The 25212-nt window shown below is 41.4% G+C and overlaps 1 protein-coding gene across 1 annotated transcript in view; it reads left to right on the top strand.

Moving 5' to 3' along the window:
- pard6gb (par-6 family cell polarity regulator gamma b) overlaps positions 1–23687 on the top strand; it is a 29040-nt gene extending 5353 nt beyond the window's left edge. The window contains exon 3 of the mRNA XM_068728498.1: positions 22073–23687. Coding sequence (XP_068584599.1) covers positions 22073–23145 — 1073 coding nt within the window. The 3' untranslated portion in view covers positions 23146–23687. The remainder of the gene's footprint in view (positions 1–22072) is intronic.
- Positions 23688–25212: the final 1525 nt, after the last annotated feature.

Here is a 25212-nt window from a genome sequence, read left to right as displayed (position 1 = left end):
GCAGGCAGATGAACACGCACACACACATTTTCTCACACACACTCACACCCACACACGCATGCACACGGTGCCTTGGCAGCCCCATAGAAATCAGGTCATTGAGCAAAGCCTGTATCCCGGCATACCAGACATTACTGAGAGACAAAAGATCTGCATGAAAAGAGAGACTCCTTACTGAGCTCCCTCCGTTTGTGTGTGCGTGCATGTGAGTGTGTATTTGTTCAAAGACAACACCGTGTGTGTGTGTGTGTGTGTGTGTGTGTGTGTGTGTGTGTGTGTGTGTGTGTGTGTGTGTGTGTGTGTGTGTGTGTGTGTGTGTGTGTGTGTGTGTGTGTGTGTGTGTCTTTCTCTCCATCTCTCCCTCATTGATCCCAAGTCTGGAGTGGGCCTTGACTGCCTGCATGCCAGCCAGCGAGCATACAAATGCATCTATCACCATTCTCATCTATTCATACCCTCAAGCCTTCCTGGAATGTCCCTCGCTCGGTTGTGTAATGAACATGTACACTCCAGGGTATTGTTTTAATTGTCGTCCAGTGGTTCAAATACAAAAGCTAGCCACTGTTCAGTGAATTATCTTGTTGCAGATTCCCCGCAAGAAAAATGTTTCAGCTCTTCAAGAGGACTCACCAGACTCCTCCAGTGTGTGATTCACTGTCTTCAGAGCGCATATGGCTGAGCGCTGAATTAACTTATTGTACGCGGGCTGATAAAACATCAGCCAAAGATGTCAAATGTTAAAATTAAAGTTTAGATTGTTTTTATGATAGGGTAATGTTTTTTATTATCTATGATCTTAAGAAACACAAATTAATATTTGTGTCTTCAGATTGTTTCTTTCGGGTCAAACGCAGCATTCCTTTAACTCTCTGTATTTACTTAGGTAGTGTGCAGAGCAAAAATTCTGCCTTGAGATGTCACTCATATGAATCTTATACATCCAGCTGTCCCATGAGATGGGTTGTGTACCAAACAAGCTTTACGTTGTCACAGTTACCCTTTCTGGAATATATATAATACAAAAATGCTTCAAAGCACCAGAGGAACTGACCTTTGTTAAAGGGCAGATTTTTTTTACGAAGGGGCCTATGTAGTGTTGTTGTTGTGGTGTAAACAAAACGCTGATGTGGTGATGTGGTTTAGGGGTATGTGGACTCTTATGACTGATGCTGAGGCAATCTGAGCATCTTGAGCCTCACTGCAGTCTATTGTAAGTCGCCAGACAAAGAAGAGTGTGTTTTATTGTGAGTACCTCATGTCTCAGAAGAGCTGTCCTGCACCCAGTATGCTACAAGCGAGAGAGCGAGCGAGAGAGAGAGAGAGCGAGAGAGAGAGAGACTGTATCAGTCAGTGCCAGCCTGTTAGCACAGGTCATTAGTGGTGTCAACGTGTATCTTCTTTGTCTCGGTCAGCAGACCACCCCAGATGAAAGAAAAGACTTCACACACACACACACACACACACACACACACATATATATATATATATAAAGACACTGTGACTCACCCCTCAGTCACAGAAGGGACATTTAGTGTAGTGACTTCAACTGGACTGGTCTTTCACATGCATATGAGTGTGATAAAAGAAGAACAAAAAATGTTTTTATTTGGGCTGCCTGTCATCTTAACTCAGCCCACAAAGAGTATATATCTCTCTTTATTTCCATTAAAAGTAAATTAAAAAGAAAAACATTTTTACATTGTGTAAAACATGCATTTGTTTTTTCAAAATAAGCTGCCACATAGAACAGAATGTAAAACAAGTTCATGGATGCATTGTACAATCATGGTATTTAAAGGCTTTTATGAGAGTTAAAGAAGAAACGCTATGAGAGACAGGAGGGGAAATGGAGCAAATGAGAGGACAACTAGGGGAGGAGGAGGAGGAAACCTAATAGCCATTATCTTTTTAGATCTTTATTTATTTTCCTCAAGTAGTTAGTTAGACCCTCACCTCTACCCCGAGATCAAATGAGAGACAAGTTTCAGTGACTGGTCGTGTGTGTACTTTTGTCTATGTAACAACAGGTCGGTATGATATCGTGTGTGTGGCTCTCTTTTATCTCCCTGACTCCCCCCTTCCAGGCTTAGATTGCCATTGTTGGTTGGATCACTAGAGGCACGTGCAGCAGTTGTGTGGCGACACAACAATAATCCATCTGATGATACCTGTTACTCCCTGTGGGGATTGATGGCAGCTTGTTTAATGATGACTTTACATACAGGACAGAGGCTTGCACTTTGTGGTTTATTCCCAACAATGCACAATGGCCTCTCGGCGTAGATGATTGCAGATGATGGTGCTCACCTGTCAGAGCAAGAGGAAGTTAAGGGATAACACCCGTGTTGTTTTGTATTTTAAACCAGGAAGTCCACTGTACTCATGAACATATGAGTAGAGTCAAAGGCAAAGTTTCAAGTTGTTGGTTATGGTTAAAGTAAAACCTAACGATTTGAAACCGCAACAAATCCTTTTGGAGTAACTCACTATTTTGAAATCTTTGGTTCTGCTTGTCTTGACTTGACTCCTTACCAATGGAGCAGTCATTTATTTTTATTTTTATTAAATAATTATGTCAAAGAAAGATATCCTCTAAAGAGATGATCCTCTAAAGGATTACCCTACTATCTGCAGCCACACAATAAGTATTACTTTTTTAGCAATGCAAAACTATTATTAGGTGCATTGAGCTGTAACACTTTTCAAATTGGATATATTTCACTTAAGCAGGGTGCACTCCAGTGATGATTTGTTCAAAAGCAGAAAATGCCATCAATCTGGTTGTGCACACAGTAGAAAGGGAGCCTCCCTGTTAGGTTGTTTGCATAATAACTTCAGACACAGACTGTTTGTAATGATTAACACAAAAAATAGATGGAGAGAAAGCTTATCTTGGATTTGAATTTGTCCCAGCGCTCTCAACCTACAAAAAGGTGATCTGTGGAGCCAACAACATCCAAACCTGTGATGAAAAACATCAGTTTATAGACAGAAGGGGGAGGGGAGGCTAGTCACTTCACGGAGGGAAGGTTTGTACTGGGACACTTCTACATTTCTCATGCAGGCACAATCAGGAGGGGGAGGGGAGATGGGAATTAATGGGATGCATCAAAAGATTTGTGTGCAAAGAGTGAGTGAACCGGGTCTGTATGCGGAGGTGGGCTTCTTGTCCGGTCGAATGTGTTGGCATGTGACTGTAGTGGTTCAGCCATGTGTGGTCAACTTATGATTGATGTTGGATTTGGGGTCACATGCACATTTCTGCGCTTGAAAGTTTGAGGAAAAAATGTAATATTCTAACTCCAGTACCCTCATTTTGACTCAACTTTTATTTTCTTGTTTAATGCATTTTTTTCCAAGCGATGGTTTCTGCTGTGCCAGACACATTGTGATCTGAAGGCATGTTGACCTTACTCAGCTAGGTAGTCTGACATCTTGTCAATGCTTTATGGTGTGTTTATCTAGGGAAACTACTGGAAGTACTAACTGTTCATTCATATTCTGCCTCTTGTGCAAATTGGGGGATATATAAAAGAGAGGGAGCACTGCCTACACAGTTATTTCAAGATAACTCGGACAGGAAACCAGCCACGAAGCTCATGAATTTCCGCATTTCACCAGCGTCTTTTACTGTTATCAGATTAAAGACATAATGTAATTGATCCTTGTGAAAACACTGGGCAGTGTATATCATTTCTATTCCCACAACTTTATTTTGGAGTAGAGTATGACCTCTGAATGAAAGTTGTTAATGCACTAAAAGGCTTTTTGGAGCTGGCAAAGTCTGACACTCTAGCAGGCGTTGGTGCAGAGCTACTTAGCTTTCCCACACTACAGTAATAAGTGTAATAATCTTGATGATAGATTTTGATGATGCCCACCGGAGGACAAGTAGGGTTCAAATGTGTGTTTAAGTCAATGTGAATTTTACCTGTAATTATACTAATGGTCGACAAAACCGGCCTTGAGCCAAGCAAAACACAGGCCTGTTTTTGAAAAGCTGAATTTTGGGGGGGGAGAAATGTAGTTGTTTTTGTAGACAGTGCCAGTGGCCTGCACACAGACTAAACTTTCAACAAAGAGAAGAGACCCCTATTTGGCAAAGGGCTAAAAGTTTAAATAAATAGAGCAGACGGTGTAGGCCAAGGTCGAGTCTGTGTGGCTGCATATCTTGCATGCTGAGTATCGGGAGGGAGGGGGACGGCGGCGGCGGCAACCCGACTGCTCTCTACACCTGTGAAAACTAGAGGGCCAGATATCAATGGCAGCCAAACTAAAGAGAGATGTGGCACCACAGCACAAATTTAAAAAAAAAGCCAAAATAAAACAGCAGCTACACGAGTTAAAGCTGACATCCAGACCGGTGCTGTTTCTCAACAACTTGGACCGCACAGCTGCTTGGCGATCAAATAAATGCTATCGTTATTATGTTTCTTCGGCTGTCTGCACTTTGCTGACTTTCCACACTTGGCTCTTTTGCTTTTTGTGTTATTATCAGAACAAGAGAGCTATTAAACTCAAAACTATATAAAGAAAGTTCAAGAGGAAAAATGAATGGAGCATGTTGTAATTCCTTGAGCGAAAAGTTCATAATATGTTTCTGTTTATTAGTCATCACCCTAAGAAGTTGTCTCTGTTCAAACTGTTTACTTGACTTTGCTAAAAACACATGCAGACAATTTTAAATGGTTACTTTCTTTCATTCCAGAAACTAGTTTTGAAATTCATCACCCATAAAAGTACCTTTTTGTTTTCTTTTTTTTCTTTTTTCTTTTTTTTTTTTAAGATTTTAGATTATCAGGTGTATATACAGAATACATGTTAATAGATATGGATAATGGGCTCAGGCTTGATGTTAAACAGACCTGACTGTGATTGGGGTCATTTGTTATCATGTGAGGTCTCATGTATTGGGTCTGGATTGGAATTTTTGTGGCACTAAAAGCTGAGTGTCCCGCTAAATATAACTGAAACACAGAATTTTATAAATACACTTACAGAAACCAGTTTCAGAAACTGGATTGGTTGCATCACGGCTTTGTCCTGGATCTGCCTAATAATGTCACTCATATCACCGGTCCAGTGTATCAAATCAATGAATCTGTATATTTTATTACATTACATACAGGTTTTTTTCCACTGTTTCAAAAGTACCTATATATATATATATAATTAAGATATCTCACAACCACAGTCCCTGTTGTGTTCCTAACTGTCTGTGTGCTGTTATAGTGGCTGACTGCAGGGATAGGGCAGTCAGCTGTTATAGGGCTGACTGCAGGGACCCCCCCCCCCCACATGCCCTGCTCACTGGATGGGATTGTGCGGCAGATGTGTCAACATGCCAGTGCTCTGTCATGGTAGCTGTAGGTTAAAGCTGTGACCCCACAACATTTCATCCATGTGGACAAGAAGAAGAGCCAGAGTTTGTATTTTGTGTGCTGTTCAGTGGTTCATAAACTCTCATACCAGCCACACAATCAAATACCATGATAGGCAGAAAGAATCCTTTTCCTCATTCCAGCAGATCTATTTTGGTCACGTAAAGGCACTGCCTTATTGCATTCCCTCAGTGACTCCCTTAACAGAACACCCGAGTCATTTAGTTTGAGTGTGGTCTGTTGTGCTTGTGCTGCCACTACCTCTAGTTTTTGTGCTTGGTACCAGAGAGCGGCCTCAGGCTCTGCAACGAAAGGAGCTGGCTGAGTGAAAGGGCTCATCGTGAAACAACAGGCCCTACTCACTGCCTAATGCTACTTGTAGGAAAAGACAGCAGTTGTCATTTATAGCTCCCTTTGCCTTTTCCTGAGTGGTTAAAGTGTGCAATTCCTGTCAGATAGGACGCCAACAAACGGTACAACTCGTCGGTCTGATCATCTTGGTCCACATTCAAGAATGCTTGTTTTAGGTATAGCTCTTTAGACCGATACTCATTGTTTTCACTTAAGCGCTCAGGCATGACTCAATTGTCAAGGGCAAAGGGGGAGAAAACCACAGCAGACAGTGAGGAGTCAGCCTGACAGTAAGAAAGACGGACGGGCAGGGAGGAAGGAGGGAGGACTGGGCAGGTTGAGTCCACCTCCATCCTGTAGCTTGGCTGTTATCCTCTTGTTGCAATCTGAGCAAACAGAAATCAGGAATTTTCTGGAGAAGACGGGGAAGCCTGTGCAGACAGAGATGTGGCACAAGCCAATGTCATGTACGGTATGAGACAAAAGGCCTTTTATTCAAGCTTTGTGTAAGATTCACACAGATACTTTGATGACACATCTGGGTCACATTCAGAGGGGCAGCAGCATGGGAAAATGCACCTCCTTTTGAAAACGCCTCATCTGGGGCAAGTGAGGTGTTCAAGGCCTCGTCAGTGTCGGAAATCTTGTGTGTGCGTGTGCGTGTGCGTGTGCGTGTGTGTGTGTGTGTGTGTGTGTGTGTGTGTGTGTGACAGTGCACCTCTGCTCCATGCCAAATGAATCCTCGTCTCTACTGGGAAAAGTTTCAGTGCCATTAAACCTCTTTAGGTAGTGTGTGTGGGCTTCTCAATAAAACCTGTGTGTGGCCTTTTCTCTGCATGTCTTCAGACAATGCCAGCCACAGTTAAAGTGTGATGGAGGTGCCTGGTGCCTGCCAGGAGCAGCACAGAGATGAAGAAGCCGTGTCCGATGCGTAGCTGCCTCTCTTTGTGCCTCTGAGTGAGGAACCTCTGCAGACCAGCTTGGCTGACGCTGTAAATCATGTCAGCTGGCACAATAAGGGACAAACACAAATCCACACCCATCCTAAACATGCAGCCAGATGCAAGCATGCACACAACTAATTTGTATTAAGTGTTTGTGGAGTGAGTCATTTTATAATAATTGTACCTCAGAAGTCTTTTGCTGGAACTGGAACAAAGCAGAAGATGCACACATGTGCTTTCAGACTGTTCATATGCATCACAAACCCCAGCTGACGCACATTTTCAACTCTTCTCTTTGTTATTGAGGCGTGGGAGGGAAGGTCCTGTGTTTTAATTAAACTTGTAAGGGCTGTTGTCTTTGGCAGAACTATATTGGTGTTTGTGTTTCCTAAGTCCCTGCTTTCATTTTGGTTTACGACCCCTCTTTGAACTGCATCCTCACTCCCCCCCACAATGAAGTTTCCAGACATTGCGGAACAGGAGTGTCTGCGTCGGGGCACTCCTCCTAGCATCTGTTTGTCACGTTCTATGTGCATTTCATGGATTTATTTTGACATTTTTCAAACCCTGAGTTAACAATGTTCCCTCTTTTTGGTTTTGCATGGTCACAAATTGTCGAAAAAAAAGTAGCTGGGTTTGTTGAAAATTCATCCTTCTAACAAAACCGCTCAAATGTTTGACGTGCACATTTCCTGAAGGATGTGGTGGATTTGCAGTTCTTCATATTGGTTCAAAAATGAACCATACACACAGCTGCTCTCAATGGAGGAATGCTATCACACCTTGACAGACCTTCTGTTATGACTACTCCGATTCTTAAAAACTCAGTGGCTTGGAGACGCAGCCTTTCTCGAAATTGTATGCTGGAAGTGATGAATATAGCCAGTCCTTTTGGGACAAACAAACAACTTCCTAAGCCCCCACCAGCAGGCCACTCCTCTGCAGCATGAACCTTCAAAGAGAGAAAAACAAGCTTGAAATACTTCTATTCCTTTTTTTTTTTCTTTTTTTTTTTCTTGGTGTATGGCTTGAAAGTGGAATGAGATCCTGTGACATGTGTGGCTGAATTTCCAACTGTGTGTGGGTTTTTTTGTTCATTTTGTATGTTGGTGTTTATGTTGTCATAAACATAAGGGGCAGAGTTTGTTTTGGGATTTCCCCTGTCTTAACTTGATAGAATTAACCAGTAATCATAACACATCTGTTTTTCTTTACAATCTGAATTTACTTTATTTTCTTCGAGTTGTTTTATATATTATTACAGATTGCTATAGTAATTGACAATTCAGTTTCTGGCCAACAATTAGATAAGAAGATTGATATCATTCATATTTGTCCTGTCAGTACTAGACTACAGCCAGCCTAGCTTAGCATAAAGACTTGGAATGAGGATGAATAAAACATTTTTCATTGAGAATTGAAAGAGAAACCAGTTTTATCATCATAATCACCCTAATTGAGTTTAATGTTAACATACATCTATGTCTGCTCATGTTCTATTGGAGTGGTTGAATCTAATTCTGGGAAATGCATTAACTTGACAGTAAGGGTTCAACACAGACATTAAACCAGCTGTAATACATGTGCCATCACAGGTAAATGATTTAAACCAATGTAAGGATGGATTTCCCCTCAAACAGGACAGAGACAATACTGAGACTGGTTGTATAAGAGTATGCAGTGGAAAATTCCCAGGCCAAGATTAGAAACGCGTCATGAGCAAAGTGAGGGAAGATGGTGAAGATTTGGGGTTTGAGTGAGAGGGGAATATGGACGCTGGCCTGGGTGGATGTTAGTGGGTTTTTGAGGGAGGAGTTGCTGGTTTTTGTGCAGAGACGGTTTGCTGTGAGACTGCTCACTGCAGTTCCTCCTTAATTACAGCTCTTCTTGAGGACAAGGCCAGGCATGCTCTGTGTGTAGCGCTGGAAAACGCTCAAAAAAATCACACATACAAATGTGATAAACACAAGTGCAAGCTTGAGCAAATTATTTGTGTCCTTTTGGGAAATCTTAGTTTATCTTGCATGTAGGTTGGCTTGAAAAGTTTGTGATCATCTCTGATGGACACGTCACATCTGGTTTACTGTAATCTTTCACAAATATACCACCATATTCGAGTGTTTGTTTGTTTTTGTGCTGGGATTCTATAGTCTTCTTTTAGTGACTTTTGGATCTGTTTAACTGATGACTTTTCAATGGCAGTTCCACTTTAAGAATCATTTGAAAACCTTTCATTCGAATCCTCGTACTCCTCTAATCAACAGAAGTACATATACTTCGGGTTCTGGCCTGAGAGACGATGTATAGCTCTCTGACCTAAGCAAGCTGAGCCATGAGAAGTGCACGGTAGCTAGCAAAACATCAACCTAGCATTGCCTCTGCGGAGGGTTATTTTGGTAGTCCATAATTACAAAGGAGGGACTGACTTTGCTTTACGACAGCTCACCCGCACCAAACACACACGCCAATGGCAAGGTTGGCTTCAGAGCCACCCTGCTTACTCTATCTTAACGGTGTCTTGGCTATAGCAACAGGCTCATGCTAACTATTGATGCGTTGTCTACGGTTTAGTTAATAAACTAATAAATCTGTCAGCCCCCCTTTTTTTGAAATTCAATAAAGGTTCTCGCCTTTTGCTTTGAAATGAGTGGAGTTTGTTGTGCATGCTGCTGCTGATGCTCATGGAAGGCGCATATATAAGTACTGTGTATTGCCAACACATACGCTCCTTGTTCCTGAAACCAACCAGACCTTGTAGCATGTGATGTTATTTATTTTCCCCATTTGATGACCCTGGTCAGAAGTTCACAGTCCCTGAGGCTAAAAAATCCACTCAACATGAAAGCCTGTGCAAACAGGGGTGTATGGGCTGTGTTCAAATGCAGTGTATGAAATAAACACTAGTGTGTCTATCTGAGTTGAGGTCCATGTTTTGTTTTTGTTTTGTTTTTTTTTTTGCTCAGTGGGACCTCTGGATCCCTACCCGCCCCGTACTGGAAGAATTAAAGGAACAATTACTGTCGGCTAAATGAGTATAGCCATATATAGGTCATGAGGCTAAAACAATGAGACAAGCTGTCATGCCACCTCACCAGTCTGGCAATTGTTCAACCATAATACACACTGGAGTGGTTTGATTGGCTAGAATGGAGCCAGTATTTCTGATTGGCTATCACAAATCACCAGAGCTAACGGTAGCCATTGCAAACCTCAGTTAACATGAAAGCAAATCCTCTTAGATCAAGAGGATCTAAAGCAGGCGTCTTATCTATGTTTTTTTCATTGTGTAATTGGTTTATCTTGGAAGAGTTTCATCATTTAGTCATTGGATATTTGCTTTGCTTTATTATAGTCAGTCTCTCTAAGTTATCAGTTGAATGATTAAAAACTGCACTTTTTCACAGCTGCATTTTGTCACATACTTGTGATTGATTCATCTCTGATTCAGGGTCAGCTCACCAAGTAAGTACTAAAAGAAACTGCGAAATAGTTTTTTTTAGTTTTTTTTTAATGCAGTGTATAAGATGTAAATCTAAAATACCAGTTATGCCTCTTTAACCTGGAGCAAAAAAAGTGAATAGTCAGCCACTGTTGCATACCTTTTATTCATAGTCACATAAAGGTGGACTAGTCTGGTTTACTGTTTATTCAGTATGAAAACTTCAATAAACTACTAAGCAAACTGCGATTTAGCCTAAAGCCTTGATCTTCTTTAACATTTGCCAACTTATGAGCTCCTGAACTGACTCACAGATGTCTGGCAGCAATAGACGGACACACTGTGAGAAGATGCTGCCCCCTTCTCCTACCGACCCCCCCCCCCCCCTTCTGCAGACATGTGGGCCACGAGTTGGTGGTTGAATCAGGCCAACTCAGCAGTTCAGGACGGGAGAGGAAGGAAAAGAATGGAGGAGGGGAGCAATGAGCCCTGACTCTTGTCCTGATATGAATTGTGTCCCAGAGACTCACTGAAACAATGGACACTGACAGCTCGTGTGGAAATACTCCCACAGACAGTTGTGTGAGTGTGTGAATAGTGATTTGGCTGCAGAGACTAGATGAAGTAAACTACAAAAGGAGTCAGTGGAGCAATGCATGGAGCAGGAAGAACCAAGGATATGTGTCACCACACATAGGAAGTGTCCTGTTATGCTGTGTGGTTGTGTAAGAGAGGGTGTTGGTGTTTCAGGTGCAGGGGAGGATGGGACTAAGGCCTGTTCAAGCCTGCAGAGGATTTATCTAATCACACCCTATGAATGGGGGCCCCCTCACCTGGAGGCCAGGAAGGGGCTTTTTCATTGACCCACGTTCATTACTGTGTCGAGGTCAATGAGGCGCTCGCATTAATGGCAGGATCCACCAGTGGAAATCTCATGCTGAATCCCCTTAAAAGAATTAAGAACGATGATGCCCAAGTGGATCATCAACAAAAGTGGACAAGAAGTCCATATTCAGCCAAAGCTATTGCGTGTGTGTGCGCACGCGTGAGAATGAAAAATTATCTCATTCAGCTTTGGAGACAACATTTTCTCTGGCCACTTATAAGTCGAGTTGCAGTGTGATGGATTATTTTTCTTGCCCACAGTGTGAATGAGATGAATGTCTCCAGAGGCAGCATCATAACAGAGGATCACTTTTCCTGTGGGTTGATGGAAGACCTTCTCAGCAAGGCGTCTTCTGTGAGACAGACTCTCTTGCCCTTTCTCAGTCTCTCCTTTTTTTCCCTCAAGCCAGCAGTTAACAACAAATCAAAACTGTGTGTGTGATGGGATGTCACTCTTTGCACCTCTTCACAGAAGAAAATTTGTCAATTTTCAAGTGTGCGTGTGTGTTTACTTGCTTGGTTGTTCTCATTTCCTTACCTGTCTGCTTGAATGTCACGTCCTCCGGCATTTCCTGCCTGGTCGGTTTGCACTGTGTGTTTGTGGCAGGGAGAGAGCCAGACGGACCATAATCTTCCTAGTCTGCTTGTTGTCAACTGCAGCCGATAAAAAGATTAGAAAGTGACTTAAACCCAGATCAGAGGATGAAGGTGGAGGTTACAAACTAGGGCAGTAGTAGATGTCTTCCTGAGATCACTTGTGGTTTTGAGGAAACCGATCCAGGTCCAAACAATACCGAGTCGGGTTGGGTCTCATTTCACTACATGTTGGAGCAGTAAAGACTTCTATACTGTAGTATAGATGGATGGCTGAGGAACACAAACCAGACGCATAAACACATGCAAACCAGAATGCACAAAAAGTCAACCTATGTCTCCTTTTTAGTTGGTTTTTTTTCTAAAGTATAATATTTCTACATTATTTTTAGATGTGTCAGTTTCTATATTTGGCTTCCAAATATTGTTAACCTTCTCATGTTGGCTATATATACAGAGTGAGATATGTTATTGCAAGCCTCTGTGGTTCTCTTCAATTCAGTTGGTTTACATAATATAGTAAATGTTTCAGTTCACTACACCTCCAGAGCAACCACTGCATTCTCTTTACATGTGGGTTTATTATTTTTAGCTCTCGCTGCCAGTATGGCTACGTTTGTTAGCTATCACGAAACCTATTTGACACTCTTTAAATAACATGAATAATTTCAATACAACAACAGCAAGTGCATCTATTCTCTTAACAATAGCCCATGTGAATAATACTCACACAGGACTAATACACGTTGTTCTCTTCACTAAGCAATGTGAAGCAAATCCAACTGAGAACAAATCTTTTCAGCCTGGGGGCTCATTAAACATTATTTGATGGTCAAAGAGGCTGAAGGCTGCAAAGCTTGTGTTTTGGTTTGTGAGTGTGGGGAGATGAATTGATTTAATTCAGCATTTGTTGTGATGTTAGTCATAGTATATCTTCTGAGTTTGTCTCTTCCGTGTCTTGGCTGTGTGTAGAGGAATATAGAAAGATTGGATATGAGGAAATCGTATCTTGTGTTTTCTCATATTTAAGAGTCATTCTGTTTTATCCTTGAGTCTGTCCTGCTCTCTCACACATTTAATCTCTCAAGTGGACACTCGTGCAAACAGAAGGCCAGACAGGTGGCAGAGACACAAGTCTGCTGCTGTGACGCGTGACACCGCAGCGCTGCCAGAATCCATTTCCCCTGATCCCATCTTTGCCAAAATGCCTGTAAAACTGTTTGTCATATGATTGCACTAGTGTTTTTAATGTCTTCAATCTTGTCTTTCAAAAAAAAAAAAAAAAAAATGATTGGTCCACCTTTTCTAATGCAAAGAGTCCATGATTTCCATTACCTTTTGTATTCCACACTGACATGTATTTATATCTTCACATGGGTCAGTGAAGGCATTACCCCAGGTACCTGTTGGCCAGATGGCGGTGGAGACTTTGTGGAGCTTAAATCAACGGCATGTGTTTTCTTGGTTGGAAACGTGCGTATGATCAGCAGAGAGGCAGCTGGATTAAAACCAGAAGCAGTAGTTAGTTATATTGAAGAGAGAGAGGGAGAAAGAGAATAAGTAGGCAGGAAAGTTGGTGAACCCCCCCAACAGCGCTTTTTCTCTAAAGGGGGAAACACTTAATGGAGAGGAGATTGTTCCTTTTGAAAGTTTGGAGGAATGCAAGACCCGTCTACTCCATCGCTCTCTTCTTCCTCCTTCTTTGATGTTCCTCCCTCCCTCCCTTCCTCTGCTATATGACACACACACACACACACACACACACACACACACACACACACACACACACACACGCACACACGCAGGTTAATCTCCTTATGTACGCGCACACACTCCTTCCTCTTAAAATACCTTTCTCTTGATCTTAACCTCTGTTCCCTTTGTAATTTGGCGTGTTTATTGGCGGTGTGTGTGCATATGTGTGTGATCGGGTTTGCTGATACCTTACCTGCAGCAAGTCTTAAACCTGTGACTCCCGCCCCACCCAACCACACAGGCCGAGTCAAAACGGAGCAGACAAGGCAGCTCCATTTAACGTGTCCCAGATGTGCAGCCCGGCCCCTGTGTGCCGCGGTAACTGTTAGAGTGAACTCAGTGCAGGGATTGAAGGAATGGAGGGGGGTGCGTGCAAAGAGCTACCCAGAACACATTTGCATGCAAAAGTTTTAGAGCTTCGTCTTGTTTTATCAGGAGGACAAAACTTGTCTTGCATACCGTTTTTTTACCTGAGTCTCACCTGATTCTTGTTTGAGTTTTCTAATCCTTTCCATTTCTTTGTGTTCTTTTATTTGCGGGAAGCATGAAGCAATATGATTTTTGGTTTTTGAAGTCTTGAAAGCAACATGACGGTATACTATTTATTTTTTTTTAGCAGTTTTTCCCTCCAGTATGCAGTAGTGGAAGAGGGTTTCAGATCCTTTACTTAAGTAATAGTAGTAATACTATTAACGTAGCCTAAAACTACTATTGTTTGTAAAAGTCTTGCATTCAAAATAAGCTAAATTAATTTATAATTTATAACTTGTGATGCAGAATGGCTCCTTTTTTTAAATTTATATATTTTTATGTATGTTTTTATAGATGAGTTTCATCTATAACAAAGCATCATATTTTATAAACTGAAATGTGTTGCATGTTAACTTTTACTTTGTAAGGTAACTAGTAACCGCTGTAGTGAAGTAGTTCAAAGTAGCAAAGAAATATTAAAGTAAAGCGCAAGAACCTCAAAATTGTACTCCAACACTGAACTTGTAGAGATGTACTTTGTTATGTACATGCGTTCTCTTCTCTGCACCTATAACACAGCATGCAGAAGATCACAGAAACTTCCAGTAAGTTTCTACCCAAACCTTCAGTGCAGCTGTCGATTATAACCACGTACGTTTATCAAGCTTCTCCAAATTTCCACCCAAGGCACTGCCTCAACCACCCCTGCAAGAATGTGAAATATGTTTGCATGTTTAAAAAAAAAAAAAAAAAAGTTCCTCTTTATTCTGTCTGGATTCTTTTTCCATGTTAGTGTTAGCTGAACGTCTTGGCAACGGTCAGCCCCTAAACACACAGATAGACTTCCCGGCCGTCTCCAGTGGGGGAAGAAAGAGACGTCCAAGAATACTGATTGTTTTGGTTCATTCCTCACATTTATCTGTGTACGTCCCTTTGGAAGGGGCTCCACGTGCACTTAACATTGTCAAAGGTGAAAACTTGACCTGTCAACTCAAAACGTTTTTTTTGTTGTTTTTTTTACTTCAGCTTATTTAGATGTGAGAGGAATGCAGCTTATTTTGCTGTATTTGGATGCGTTGTATGACACCACTGGAGAGTCATGAAAACCAACTATTTCTGAGCCCACGCTATGAGGAGAAAGCAAAAAGGGCCTGCATTTAATTAATTAATGTTTTTTCTAATGCAAACAGGACAAAAAAAATGCTAATGCTGCTAAGGAGGATACGTTTTAGTGGACATATACGCTTACCGTACTGTACCGCATTGTACTGGGATGTCTCGCTTTGGCTGTGCTCTGTCATGTGCTGTTTCATCCCGTTCTACTTTGTGTGTGTGTGTGTGTGTGTGTGTGTGTGTGTGTGTGTGTGTGTGTGTGTGTGTGTGTGTGTCACTTGCTCTCCCAGGAATGAAGCCCACTGCCACAGCATCCAGTGACCTAATGCAAAAGGCAGCAGGATCTAGCACTATTCACCATTCTCTCTGCGTGCCTCGTCTCTCCCCCCTCACCAGTGATTATGGTCTCTCATGTCACTAAGCACTTTGTCACGCTTGGCCGAAAACCATGATGGGGGCTGGGGGGTTGTTGGGGTGCAGGAATGTCACTTTCATAGATGGACTGTAGCTGGATATGCTGCAGGCAGAGCAACATGCCGGAGGTCATGGGTTGTAGTTTTAGCATACAGAAGTGAACTGATGAATATATATCGTGGCTGTTCTGTGAGATCTGTGCTTTTAAAATGAGAAATATAAAACATCAACTTGTCATGATCACATCTGCACAGTAAATACAAAGCTGCAGGCACTTAGCTTAGCCCAAAATCAATATACCTATCAATAAAAAACTAAATTTGCCTACCAGTGTGTAAAACCATCAATTTTCCTTTTTAAGTTTATCAATTTAGAGAGACATGGTTTTCACCAGACATTGACAGTATGGCAATCTGTGCTCAAGATGCTAAATCTCATGTAGCTTTATGTATCTCAGCTGCCCGTTGAGAAACATGCCTGTTCGGAACAGGCGGATTTCTTGGCCTCCATTGTTGCTGCTTGCAGCTTTCTCGAGAACTGCTCATCCAACAACTTCACACTAGACTCTGCACTTCATTGGGTCCTCAGCAATACACTCGCCAAGAGTGAAGTCGACCGGGTGAACGGTTGTCGAGAAAATCGAAGAACGCCTATTCATGTACCCAGCTGCAATGTGGTCTTTTTTGCGTGGTGTTGCTACCACAGCAGTTGGCTTTATCGCTTCTGTGAAGCAGTCTGAAAGGATTGTGTGTTTGCAAGTTCCTCAGCTGTGCTGCTAGCTAGTCTTTGGGTCATAGCACTGAGTCAAAATATCATTACCGGGGGGGGGTCACCACTAAAGCTGTTAGCAGGGTGTTGATGTTGTCGCCTTTACCCCAAGTCTCACGTGCACATAGTAATAAGGCTTTCCACTGATAGAGTTGTGTTTTAAAATGAGAAATAAGGAAAAGTCTATCAAAATAAACAATATAGTTCTTGAATGGAAACGAAATAAACATTTAAAATATTACAAATTTATTTACAGCTGCTTTGACTCAGCCAAGCAGAGCTGGTAATTGGAGCTTTTTTTTAAAAGATGGATATAGCATGTTCCTCCATTTACCGCCCACCAAGACAAAGATTTCCATTCATACAGATTACTATTTGCATTCACACATGCTAGCATCTGTGACACTGACAAATCATGAAAAACTATTACATGTTCTGGCTCTGGTTCCAACACATGTATGTACCAAAAGTACTTAACATAGTGAGCCAACTTTCACAAAGCGCTGTGTGAAATATCACACATGAGGCCGGCCCCAAACACCTCTTCAAACATTAGAAGTCCGAGCTTGTGCTTGGTGATTGTGGTGCCTCTGAGGAGAACCGAAAGCATTTGAGTCATGTTGTGGCTGTGCTCTGTGCTGTTGAATATTCACTCAGGAGCTAATGTTTTCACATCAATGCTTGCAGAGTATAGCGTACACTAACGCACATCATACAAATTCCCTGTGGATTAGTTTCCTCATACCATTAGTCTATTACTCACAATCCATCCCACATTACATTACCGAAGCAGAAGATAGATTTGAAACGCTTTATCAAAAGTCGAAGGGTGTTTTTTTTTTTTGGTTCATCTCCATCGTTTCGTGTTTACGGTCGTGCCGAGTCGGTAGTGAATGTAAGAAGACCTGCCAGGAACAAGTGAGCACAGCGCTTAATGGTTGATCATAAAACTCTTTAGACTCCTGTCTTTTATGGGAGATGGTGGAAAAAGCAGTAGGACTTTAAAGGGCTTTCTCTTCACAGCTTTGGTTAACTAGAGGTGCGCTGCAGGGAAACGGACTATTTCTCTTCTTTTTCCAACAACAGCATGAGGCATTCAATAGCAACTGAGAGCCAGATGCGAACTACTTAACTGGCTTCTAATTGGGCTGTTTTTCTGCCCCCAATGCAACATTACAACAAGACATATATAATTCAGGACCTATTTAGATGATGATGTTCTCATTTAGTATGGCTGTGAAAAAAGATTAGCAATATGCCATTGATGGACCACATTACTAAAAATGGCATCATGGCAAGCTTCAAATGTCCGGTTGCTTTGGTTCAAAGCAGATCACGTCGTTCTTGAGAAGTCATGCAGGTCCTCAACCTGTTCAGAGATATCCCCAACTACGTTTACCACCACATTCCTCGAGTGTCTCACACACACACACACACACACACACACACACACACACACACACACACACACACACACACACACACACACACACACACATTCAGAATCATACACCCTGCCACACACATCAGCAGGGAGCAGAATGTAGGAGTCACCCAGAAGCTGTCTTTCCACCTCTGACCTTTTTCTCCTGACCTCGTGTGGATTGCGAAGTTTTAGCATCATGTGGTTTTCAGCTCCAGTATTCCTAAATTAATCAACTTTTCATGATTCATTTATGCCAGTATGGCATGACAAAGTTAAGGTTTACAATGTTGAAAACAGGGCAATTTGGAAATCCCTCTGTAAAATTGTGACCTTTTTTTTTTTTTTATCCATCCAGCTGTGTCAGAGCTCTCGAATTACTCTCACTGATAGTCTTTACCACAGATGTTAAATGTTGTTTAAGTGAATGAATGTTTTTTTCCATCCCTGTCAGCATTTAGCTTTGCTATTAGCTGTTCTTGGCTGGTGGAACCTTAAGTTTAGAACTAACGGAAGTTTAGGGTAAATGCAAACAGCTGGTATATGCATGCATGCTCTGTGCGTTCGTAGATTGTGTATCGACTAAATTTCATATTCCACACTCTGGTCAGTAAATAACATATGTTGTTAAATAGCATTGTGAAAAAAGCACCAAGCTTTTCTAACAGGCTTTGATCTAAGGTGCTGTTTAGTCTGCAGATGCCTGGCAGTCACCCGACGGTCTTTGATTAACGGGCTTACCCATCATGCTTCAGTGTAGCAGGGATTATGTTTGTCAGGAGTAGTTACGATAACCTCTGTGATCAGCTGGAACGTGCTCGGTTAGTTTAGGTGTGTGTGTGTGTGTGTGTGTGTGTGTGTGTGTGTGTGTGTGTGTGTGTGTGTGTGTGTGTGTGTGTGTGTGTGTGTGTGTGTGTGTGTGTGTGTGTGTGTGTGTGTGTGTGTGTGTGTGTGTGACTAGAAAGCTATGACACCTAATTGTTCATCCTTACTTGGCTTATTTGAAGTAATCAGTGACCTTTATGAGATTGGAGTAATTTTCTGCCTTAATCTTTGACTGCAGTCACATTTGGTTAAAACTACACAGTACAGTAGTTGAATCACATGCCAATACATTTACAATAAAACATACACACAAGTTCTACTATGGAGTGTGTTCTGCAGGGGGGGTTTTTTTTTTTAGTAGCAGAGAACATAATGTTTAACTTTGCTATGGAAAACCCCATTTTGTTTTGATGAATGCACTCATCCTGAATATAATACCCCAGGCAGGCAGGCAGGGTTTATGACTGGACATATTAATTGGTGTGGCTTCTCCAAATACTGCAATCCCATAATGCTCCAGTGTTTTTGTTCTTTCCAGGGTAAGTTGTTGTAGCTTCAGTGATGGAAGGCATAGTGCACTTAATGGCTGAAACTAACAATTATAAATTATATAATTATATAGTTGATTTTTTATTTTGTAATTATTACAAAAGTATTACTGCAATTAAATATAAAGCAAAGCAACACTTTTTACACTTGACAAGCTGGAACCAGAGAATGTGTTTTGACTGAAAAAGGGTTTCAACGATTAATTGATAACCAAAATAGTTGCAGACCAATTTTCTGCCGACAGACTTTTCAATTAATCAACTGTTTCTTCCAGCTCTGGTGCACTTAAAGGGTAAATACTGTGTGTTTCCGCTTTCCTGAAATGACTTCAGAGTTTGCTGAATGTGAGAATTTCAACTGACCGCGTCACTGCTTCACCTGCGTGAGTTTTCATTGTTTGTTAAAAACCCTTCCTTGTACATACTTGGTTCAGTTTTTATTGTTGTTAAAAAAAAACGTCCCTGTACATAGTTGGTTCGCATTGACATTTCTGGATGTTTGGTAATTATATAGACTCGTACGTGAAGCATGATACTTTAATTGACTTCTTAGTGAGGTAAACCGCTGTCGTTACAAAGTCAGCACCTGTGTGAGTGTATCAGTTGGTTTGCACTGGGCTAGTTTTCTGTTCACTACGTTTCCCTTTTGAATTGCTGGTCTTACTTACTTAGAAACAGAAATAGAGGGGACAGATGTGTGTTTTTTTTTTGTATTTGAAATTGTTGTTAGTTACGTTGCTGAACAATAAAGGACATCAGCGAGACATCATTTAAACATAGACCCTTTAAAATGAGTCAGTGTACACCCAGCTTTAACCCCTGCTCAGCTTTACTTTTCCTCTTCAGCTAGTGCCCCAGGACATATCAAACACACCCCATGCCTTTGCATCTGTGGGTTTCTTTAAACGAATTATGCCAACATGGGCTTCTTATGGGATTATGCAGAACAGCTGTGAGACATTATAACCAGAAAGCATGCTTATAGTTGTACACATTTCTGTCCTACTAAAGACGCTGGTGATGTGGTGTGCCATGTGGTTTCAGACTGAGGTGCGGGTGTGGAAGGTGGAGGGTGTTACACCAGAGACCTGTAATGAGACTCTGCAGCGATCCCCTCCAACATGGTTCCCATCAGGGAGACTTGCACTTGTGGCAATAATTCCAGCCCTGAAGCAAATTATTTGTCTGGATTCAATCAAATCAGCTTTTGCCAAGACGTGTCCAGAAAACTTCAAATACCATGCACTTTAAGTTTGATGCTATTCAGATTGGTTGCTTTTAAAATGGCATATTGAAAAAGGGCTTCTTTTTTTAATTTGAAAGCAGCAAAAGTTGATAAGATACAGTACGGCCTTTTCTTTATCTGGTATAGCGCGGTTTTGGCACTGCAGTTTGGCTCGACTCTGTGAGCACTTAACAACATTATTCCATGCTGTGCCAAGAGACGTCAATCTACTTTATCACTAACACTCATTTATCATTCTTATTTACCCCCCCATTTAGTCATCACCCATTCCACATGTGTACTGTGGTCCGTGACACTGCTGACACCCACAAAAGCTGCTTCTCCTCTCCTGGCAGTGACTTTCCCCCCTCAGACCCTTCATTTCTGAGGCTGTAGTTAAACATGCTGCTTACTCAACATTCTGCTTAGGAGGAGCAAGAGGTGACGGTGGGGGAAGAAAACTTGTATTAATGATGAGTCGGCATTGGACAGGGAGGTGTATGGCAGACGTCCACACCCCTCTGAGGCCGAAGGTTCAACTGGCCAGCTGGCTTTGCTCGGAGTCTCCATTTTCAGGGTTCTCACCTTCCTCAGTGTACTTTGAAGACGGGGCCAAAAATTACAGTGTGCTTGCCCATAATAATTTCGGAAAGCAGGTGTCCCAAACAGCAGGGTAAAAGATGACTCATCACCATTGCCATGGAAGTACAGGAGCCGTTGTTCCCACCTGGGGACCCTCACTTCCTTTCACATCAGGCTTTGCTGTGTCCAGATTTCTTGTCCGCCTGAGAATTAAAGATTAGAGAGCAAACAAGTTATTTTTCTTTCCGTCATGGAGCATGCTCTGTATCATTTCTCGCTATCATGTCTTTATCAGAACTATAACTCAATAAATACATCCAGAAATGTTTTTTCTCAAGTGTGACACTGTGGAGTATATTTTCATTCTACTCTTGCAAAGCCTCAGTCCTCCCTCCTTTTATTTTATCTGAGCAAGTCCGTGAGCATGTTTGGCAGCCGCTATGTTGTTCTGAAGAAGCCAGTCCTCTATAAGGGATTTCATTGTTTTGTTGATTGCTCAAAATCTCTGGTTGGAAACATCGTGCTTTAACTGAGATTAACACGCTGATCTTCCCTCGCAGCTCATTCTTTCCATATCGTTATATATCCTTTGGGGTCTCTTTACTTGTTCGGCTATCAGAGGACTGTTGTCTATATTTTGAACTCCTTTGTTTGTACTGAGGATAGGTAATGCATGTATGTGCCTGTGTAGAAATGCACACCGGAGATCTCTACAGCTGCTGCCTGGTAGCAGAGGGGTGGGTCCCCTCTGTCAGCACAGGCAGGAATGCTCTGCACACTCAGCGTTTTATATGAATATGCACACATAGAGAGAGAGTCTTACTATTAGCCTTATGTGAATCCAGTTCACATGCTCGCATGTCATTTTTCATACATAGGTTGGACTCGCACATAACTCACTTGTGGAGTAAACCAGCAATAACTCAGGCCTTGTTTTTGGCATCAGTAATGAAAACTGTGCTAAGCCACACATGGAATACAATCCATATAAATTATTAGCAGGTCCTTCACAGAAAAGTTATTTTCAAACGCATCTGTGCATAGTTTAATCAAAGGTTGTTGAATGTGTAAAGCAGGCGGTTTGACTTAAAGATGTAGGCAAAGACTCATGCACATGTTTTCTAGTTCCAGGATGGAAACTTTTCTGTTGTCAGTTTGTTTAAACTTTCCAGTTCCTGCTCCTCTCAATCTTTTTGTACCTTTTACGGTGTTTAGATGTTCCCTTGTTGCCTTTAACATCTGTACACATGGAAGGAAGAATGTTTTCAACTTGTGTTGCCTGCATATTAACAATGATGAAACCTAATTTCTTACACTTTTTGTTTCTATGTCTCCCTTTTTTTTTTTTTTACAGAAGAGGTCGACTATGCTAACTACGGCACCAACACGATAACTCGTAGGAAGAAGGCGGTGGTTGCACTGCGCAATAATGACATCAACCGCAAGCGGCCACACATTCGCATCGGCATGCCGCAGGACTTCCGGCCCGTCTCCTCCATCATTGATGTGGACATCCTACCTGAGTCTCACCGCCGTGTCCGACTGTATCGTCACGGCTCGGACAAACCCCTGGGCTTTTACATCCGAGATGGAACCAGCGTGCGCGTGACCCCACACGGCCTCGAGAAAGTCCCTGGCATCTTCATATCTCGCATGGTGCCTGGAGGGTTGGCTGAGAGCACCGGGCTGCTGGCGGTTAACGATGAGGTGCTGGAGGTTAACGGCATTGAAGTGACTGGGAAGTCCTTAGATCAGGTAACGGATATGATGATTGCCAACAGTCACAACCTGATTGTGACGGTCAAGCCGGTGAACCAGCGCAACAATGTGGTCCGCAGCAGCAGGATCTCGGGGAGTTCAGGCCAGTCGTCTGACAGCAGCGGATCAACTGGTTACCCGAGTTTGTCAGTGGCCTCTGTGGGGGCAATGTCCTCTGGAGCGCATGGTTACCAAGACGATCTGGAGAGTGACGAAGAGACCGATATCGTCATTGAGAGCAGCCTCAAGCGGCCGTCTCAGAGGTCCAACGCTTCGCTGGCGTCCAGTGCATCTCGCACGCACCAACAGACACCGACAACAGCTTCAGGCCCGGCGGCACCTCCAAGCCCGCCCACACGTCCTTTATCGGTGGTCTCCACTGCCTCCTTCCACTCCCAGCCGAGCCTCAATGGAGGGTCCCACCACCATCACCACAGCAGCCTCAGCTACCAGCTCCACAGAGACCTGAACCTTCAGCACAACCCGCACCAGCAGTCCCAGCACCGCCATCATCAAGTACAGCCTCCGCATCACAGCAGCAACCCAGCCCTCCGCCACAGCAACGGCAGCCTGCACAAAATCCTCAGCTCCCTGAAAACAGACCCACGACACAGCCTCGCACTGCCCAGGGGAGGGGTGGAGGAGGACGGCACCGTCATTACCCTATAATACTTATAAACACACACGCACACCGAAACATCCCAACTGCTCAGAGACTTAAACTGGAACACCAGGCCGGATATATATGAGCTTTAGTGTGTTTTGTCAGATACTAATTTTGTGACTTCTGTCTGTTTTTACGAGATCATTGATAATTGGAAGTTACAAGCCAGGAAACAAGGAAAATGTATTGTATATATTTCCTCTATTTTTTAAGGTTGTCTTTGTCTTACATCAAAAGATTTGTACGTATGTATGTCGTAAGCATCAGAACAAATAACTGTTTTTAGGCGAGTCCACTGTATAGTAGAATTCTGAATGTGCCTACAGCCTAATATCTTTTGTTAGTGACCACTTTTATTAAGATCCTTTTCATTCTTATTACTGGGACCAACTTGGGGTTGCTTATGGATGTTTTTAAAGAGTAAATCTATATTTCTTATATTCTGATAAATGCTAGAGTATGATTTTTTTTTTTTTAATAGTTCTTTTATGCATTGATGATTGTGATCAAATCCTTGTATCTGTTCCAATAAATTATTCTAAGTCTGCGAACTAGAAATGTGATGTTTGGTTCAGCAGTTATATTTATGGTTAATGGTTTTAGTTTTGGAGGTCCAACAACTCTATAGCCATCAAGTGCTAGAGCTATAGTGGTTTCTTTTACCGTTAAAACAAAAATGTTCTCTTGGTTTTTGAAGACTGAACAGATTCATTGAGAGATATATATATATATATATATATATATATATATATATTGAGATATATATATATATATATATATATATATATATATATATATATATATATATATATATATATATATATATATATATATATATATATATATATATATATATATATATATTGAGATATATATATATATATATATATATATATATATATATATATATATTGAGATATATATATATATATATATATATATATATATATATATATATATATATTGAGATATATATATATATATATATATATATATATATATATATTGAGATATATATATATATATATATATATATATATATATTGAGATATATATATATATATTGAGATATATATATATATATATATATATATATATTGAGATATATATATATATATATATAAAATAAAAGAAAAAACACAAGGTTTAAGACGGATGAAAGTTTTTGTGATTGAATTAGTCTTAGATTAGCATCATTCTTAATACTGTATCATCACTTTATGCATAAATTTGCCATAATTTGGTTTGTTTCATCAAACATTTGTAGCAAAGAAACACTTTGTCTACTAAACATACAGGAGATGCGGGTTTAAAGGAAATACAAAAACAATGTTACATCCTGAGATATTTCCAGCTTGACAGGGTTTTAGCATGAAAACACAAAACGTCAAGTTTTGGTATAAGCCCCTCAGAAACTAAAGTCAGAGGCTTTTCTCCATACTCACTGCTGACAGTCAACAAAGCAAATCATTATGACAGCAGCGTCTGTATACGAGGAATGCATAACCACAAAACATGTCGTAAAGGGGTGTGACTGAAAATTACTAGTAGTGTTATCACCGTTCTACAGTAAACGTGTAAAGATATTTTAATTTCAGTGACTACAACAAACTACACAAAACACTGATTATTGATAATATGACTGTTCAAAGTTGAACTTTAGAGCACTTTTCATTGTACCTTTAACCTTATTCCGGTAATGTAAATCTCCAGTTTGTTGCAAGGTCATGCCTGTTGAAGACAGTAGTCAAGTTGGGTAGGATTCATAGGTCAAGGTACGGCACAATATAATGTGCTCTGTACATCATATGGTGAAGACAGAATATCGGAAGATTGATTTCCCTTGTTCAGACACAGCCAGTCTTAGAGTACATCCACATTACTCTGTTTTCGTTTGGAAACGCATATGTTTTGCTATGGTTACACTGAGCGTCCACACTACGCCGGCGTTTTCGAGCACCATAAACGGAGGAGTTTAGAAACGATCCCGAAGCCGGATAACTTTGAAAACTCCAGGTAGCGTATTCGTGTGGACGGACGGAAACGCATAAGTTTGGAAACGACGTAGACAC

Source organism: Cebidichthys violaceus, unplaced genomic scaffold (assembly GCF_023349555.1).
Source record: "Cebidichthys violaceus isolate CVI_PGR_0920_01 unplaced genomic scaffold, fCebVio1.0.p SCAF_42, whole genome shotgun sequence".
Lineage (NCBI taxonomy): Eukaryota > Metazoa > Chordata > Actinopteri > Perciformes > Stichaeidae > Cebidichthys > Cebidichthys violaceus.
Note: the sequence above shows the minus strand (reverse complement) of the source record. Positions and strands in the feature narration are given on the sequence as shown.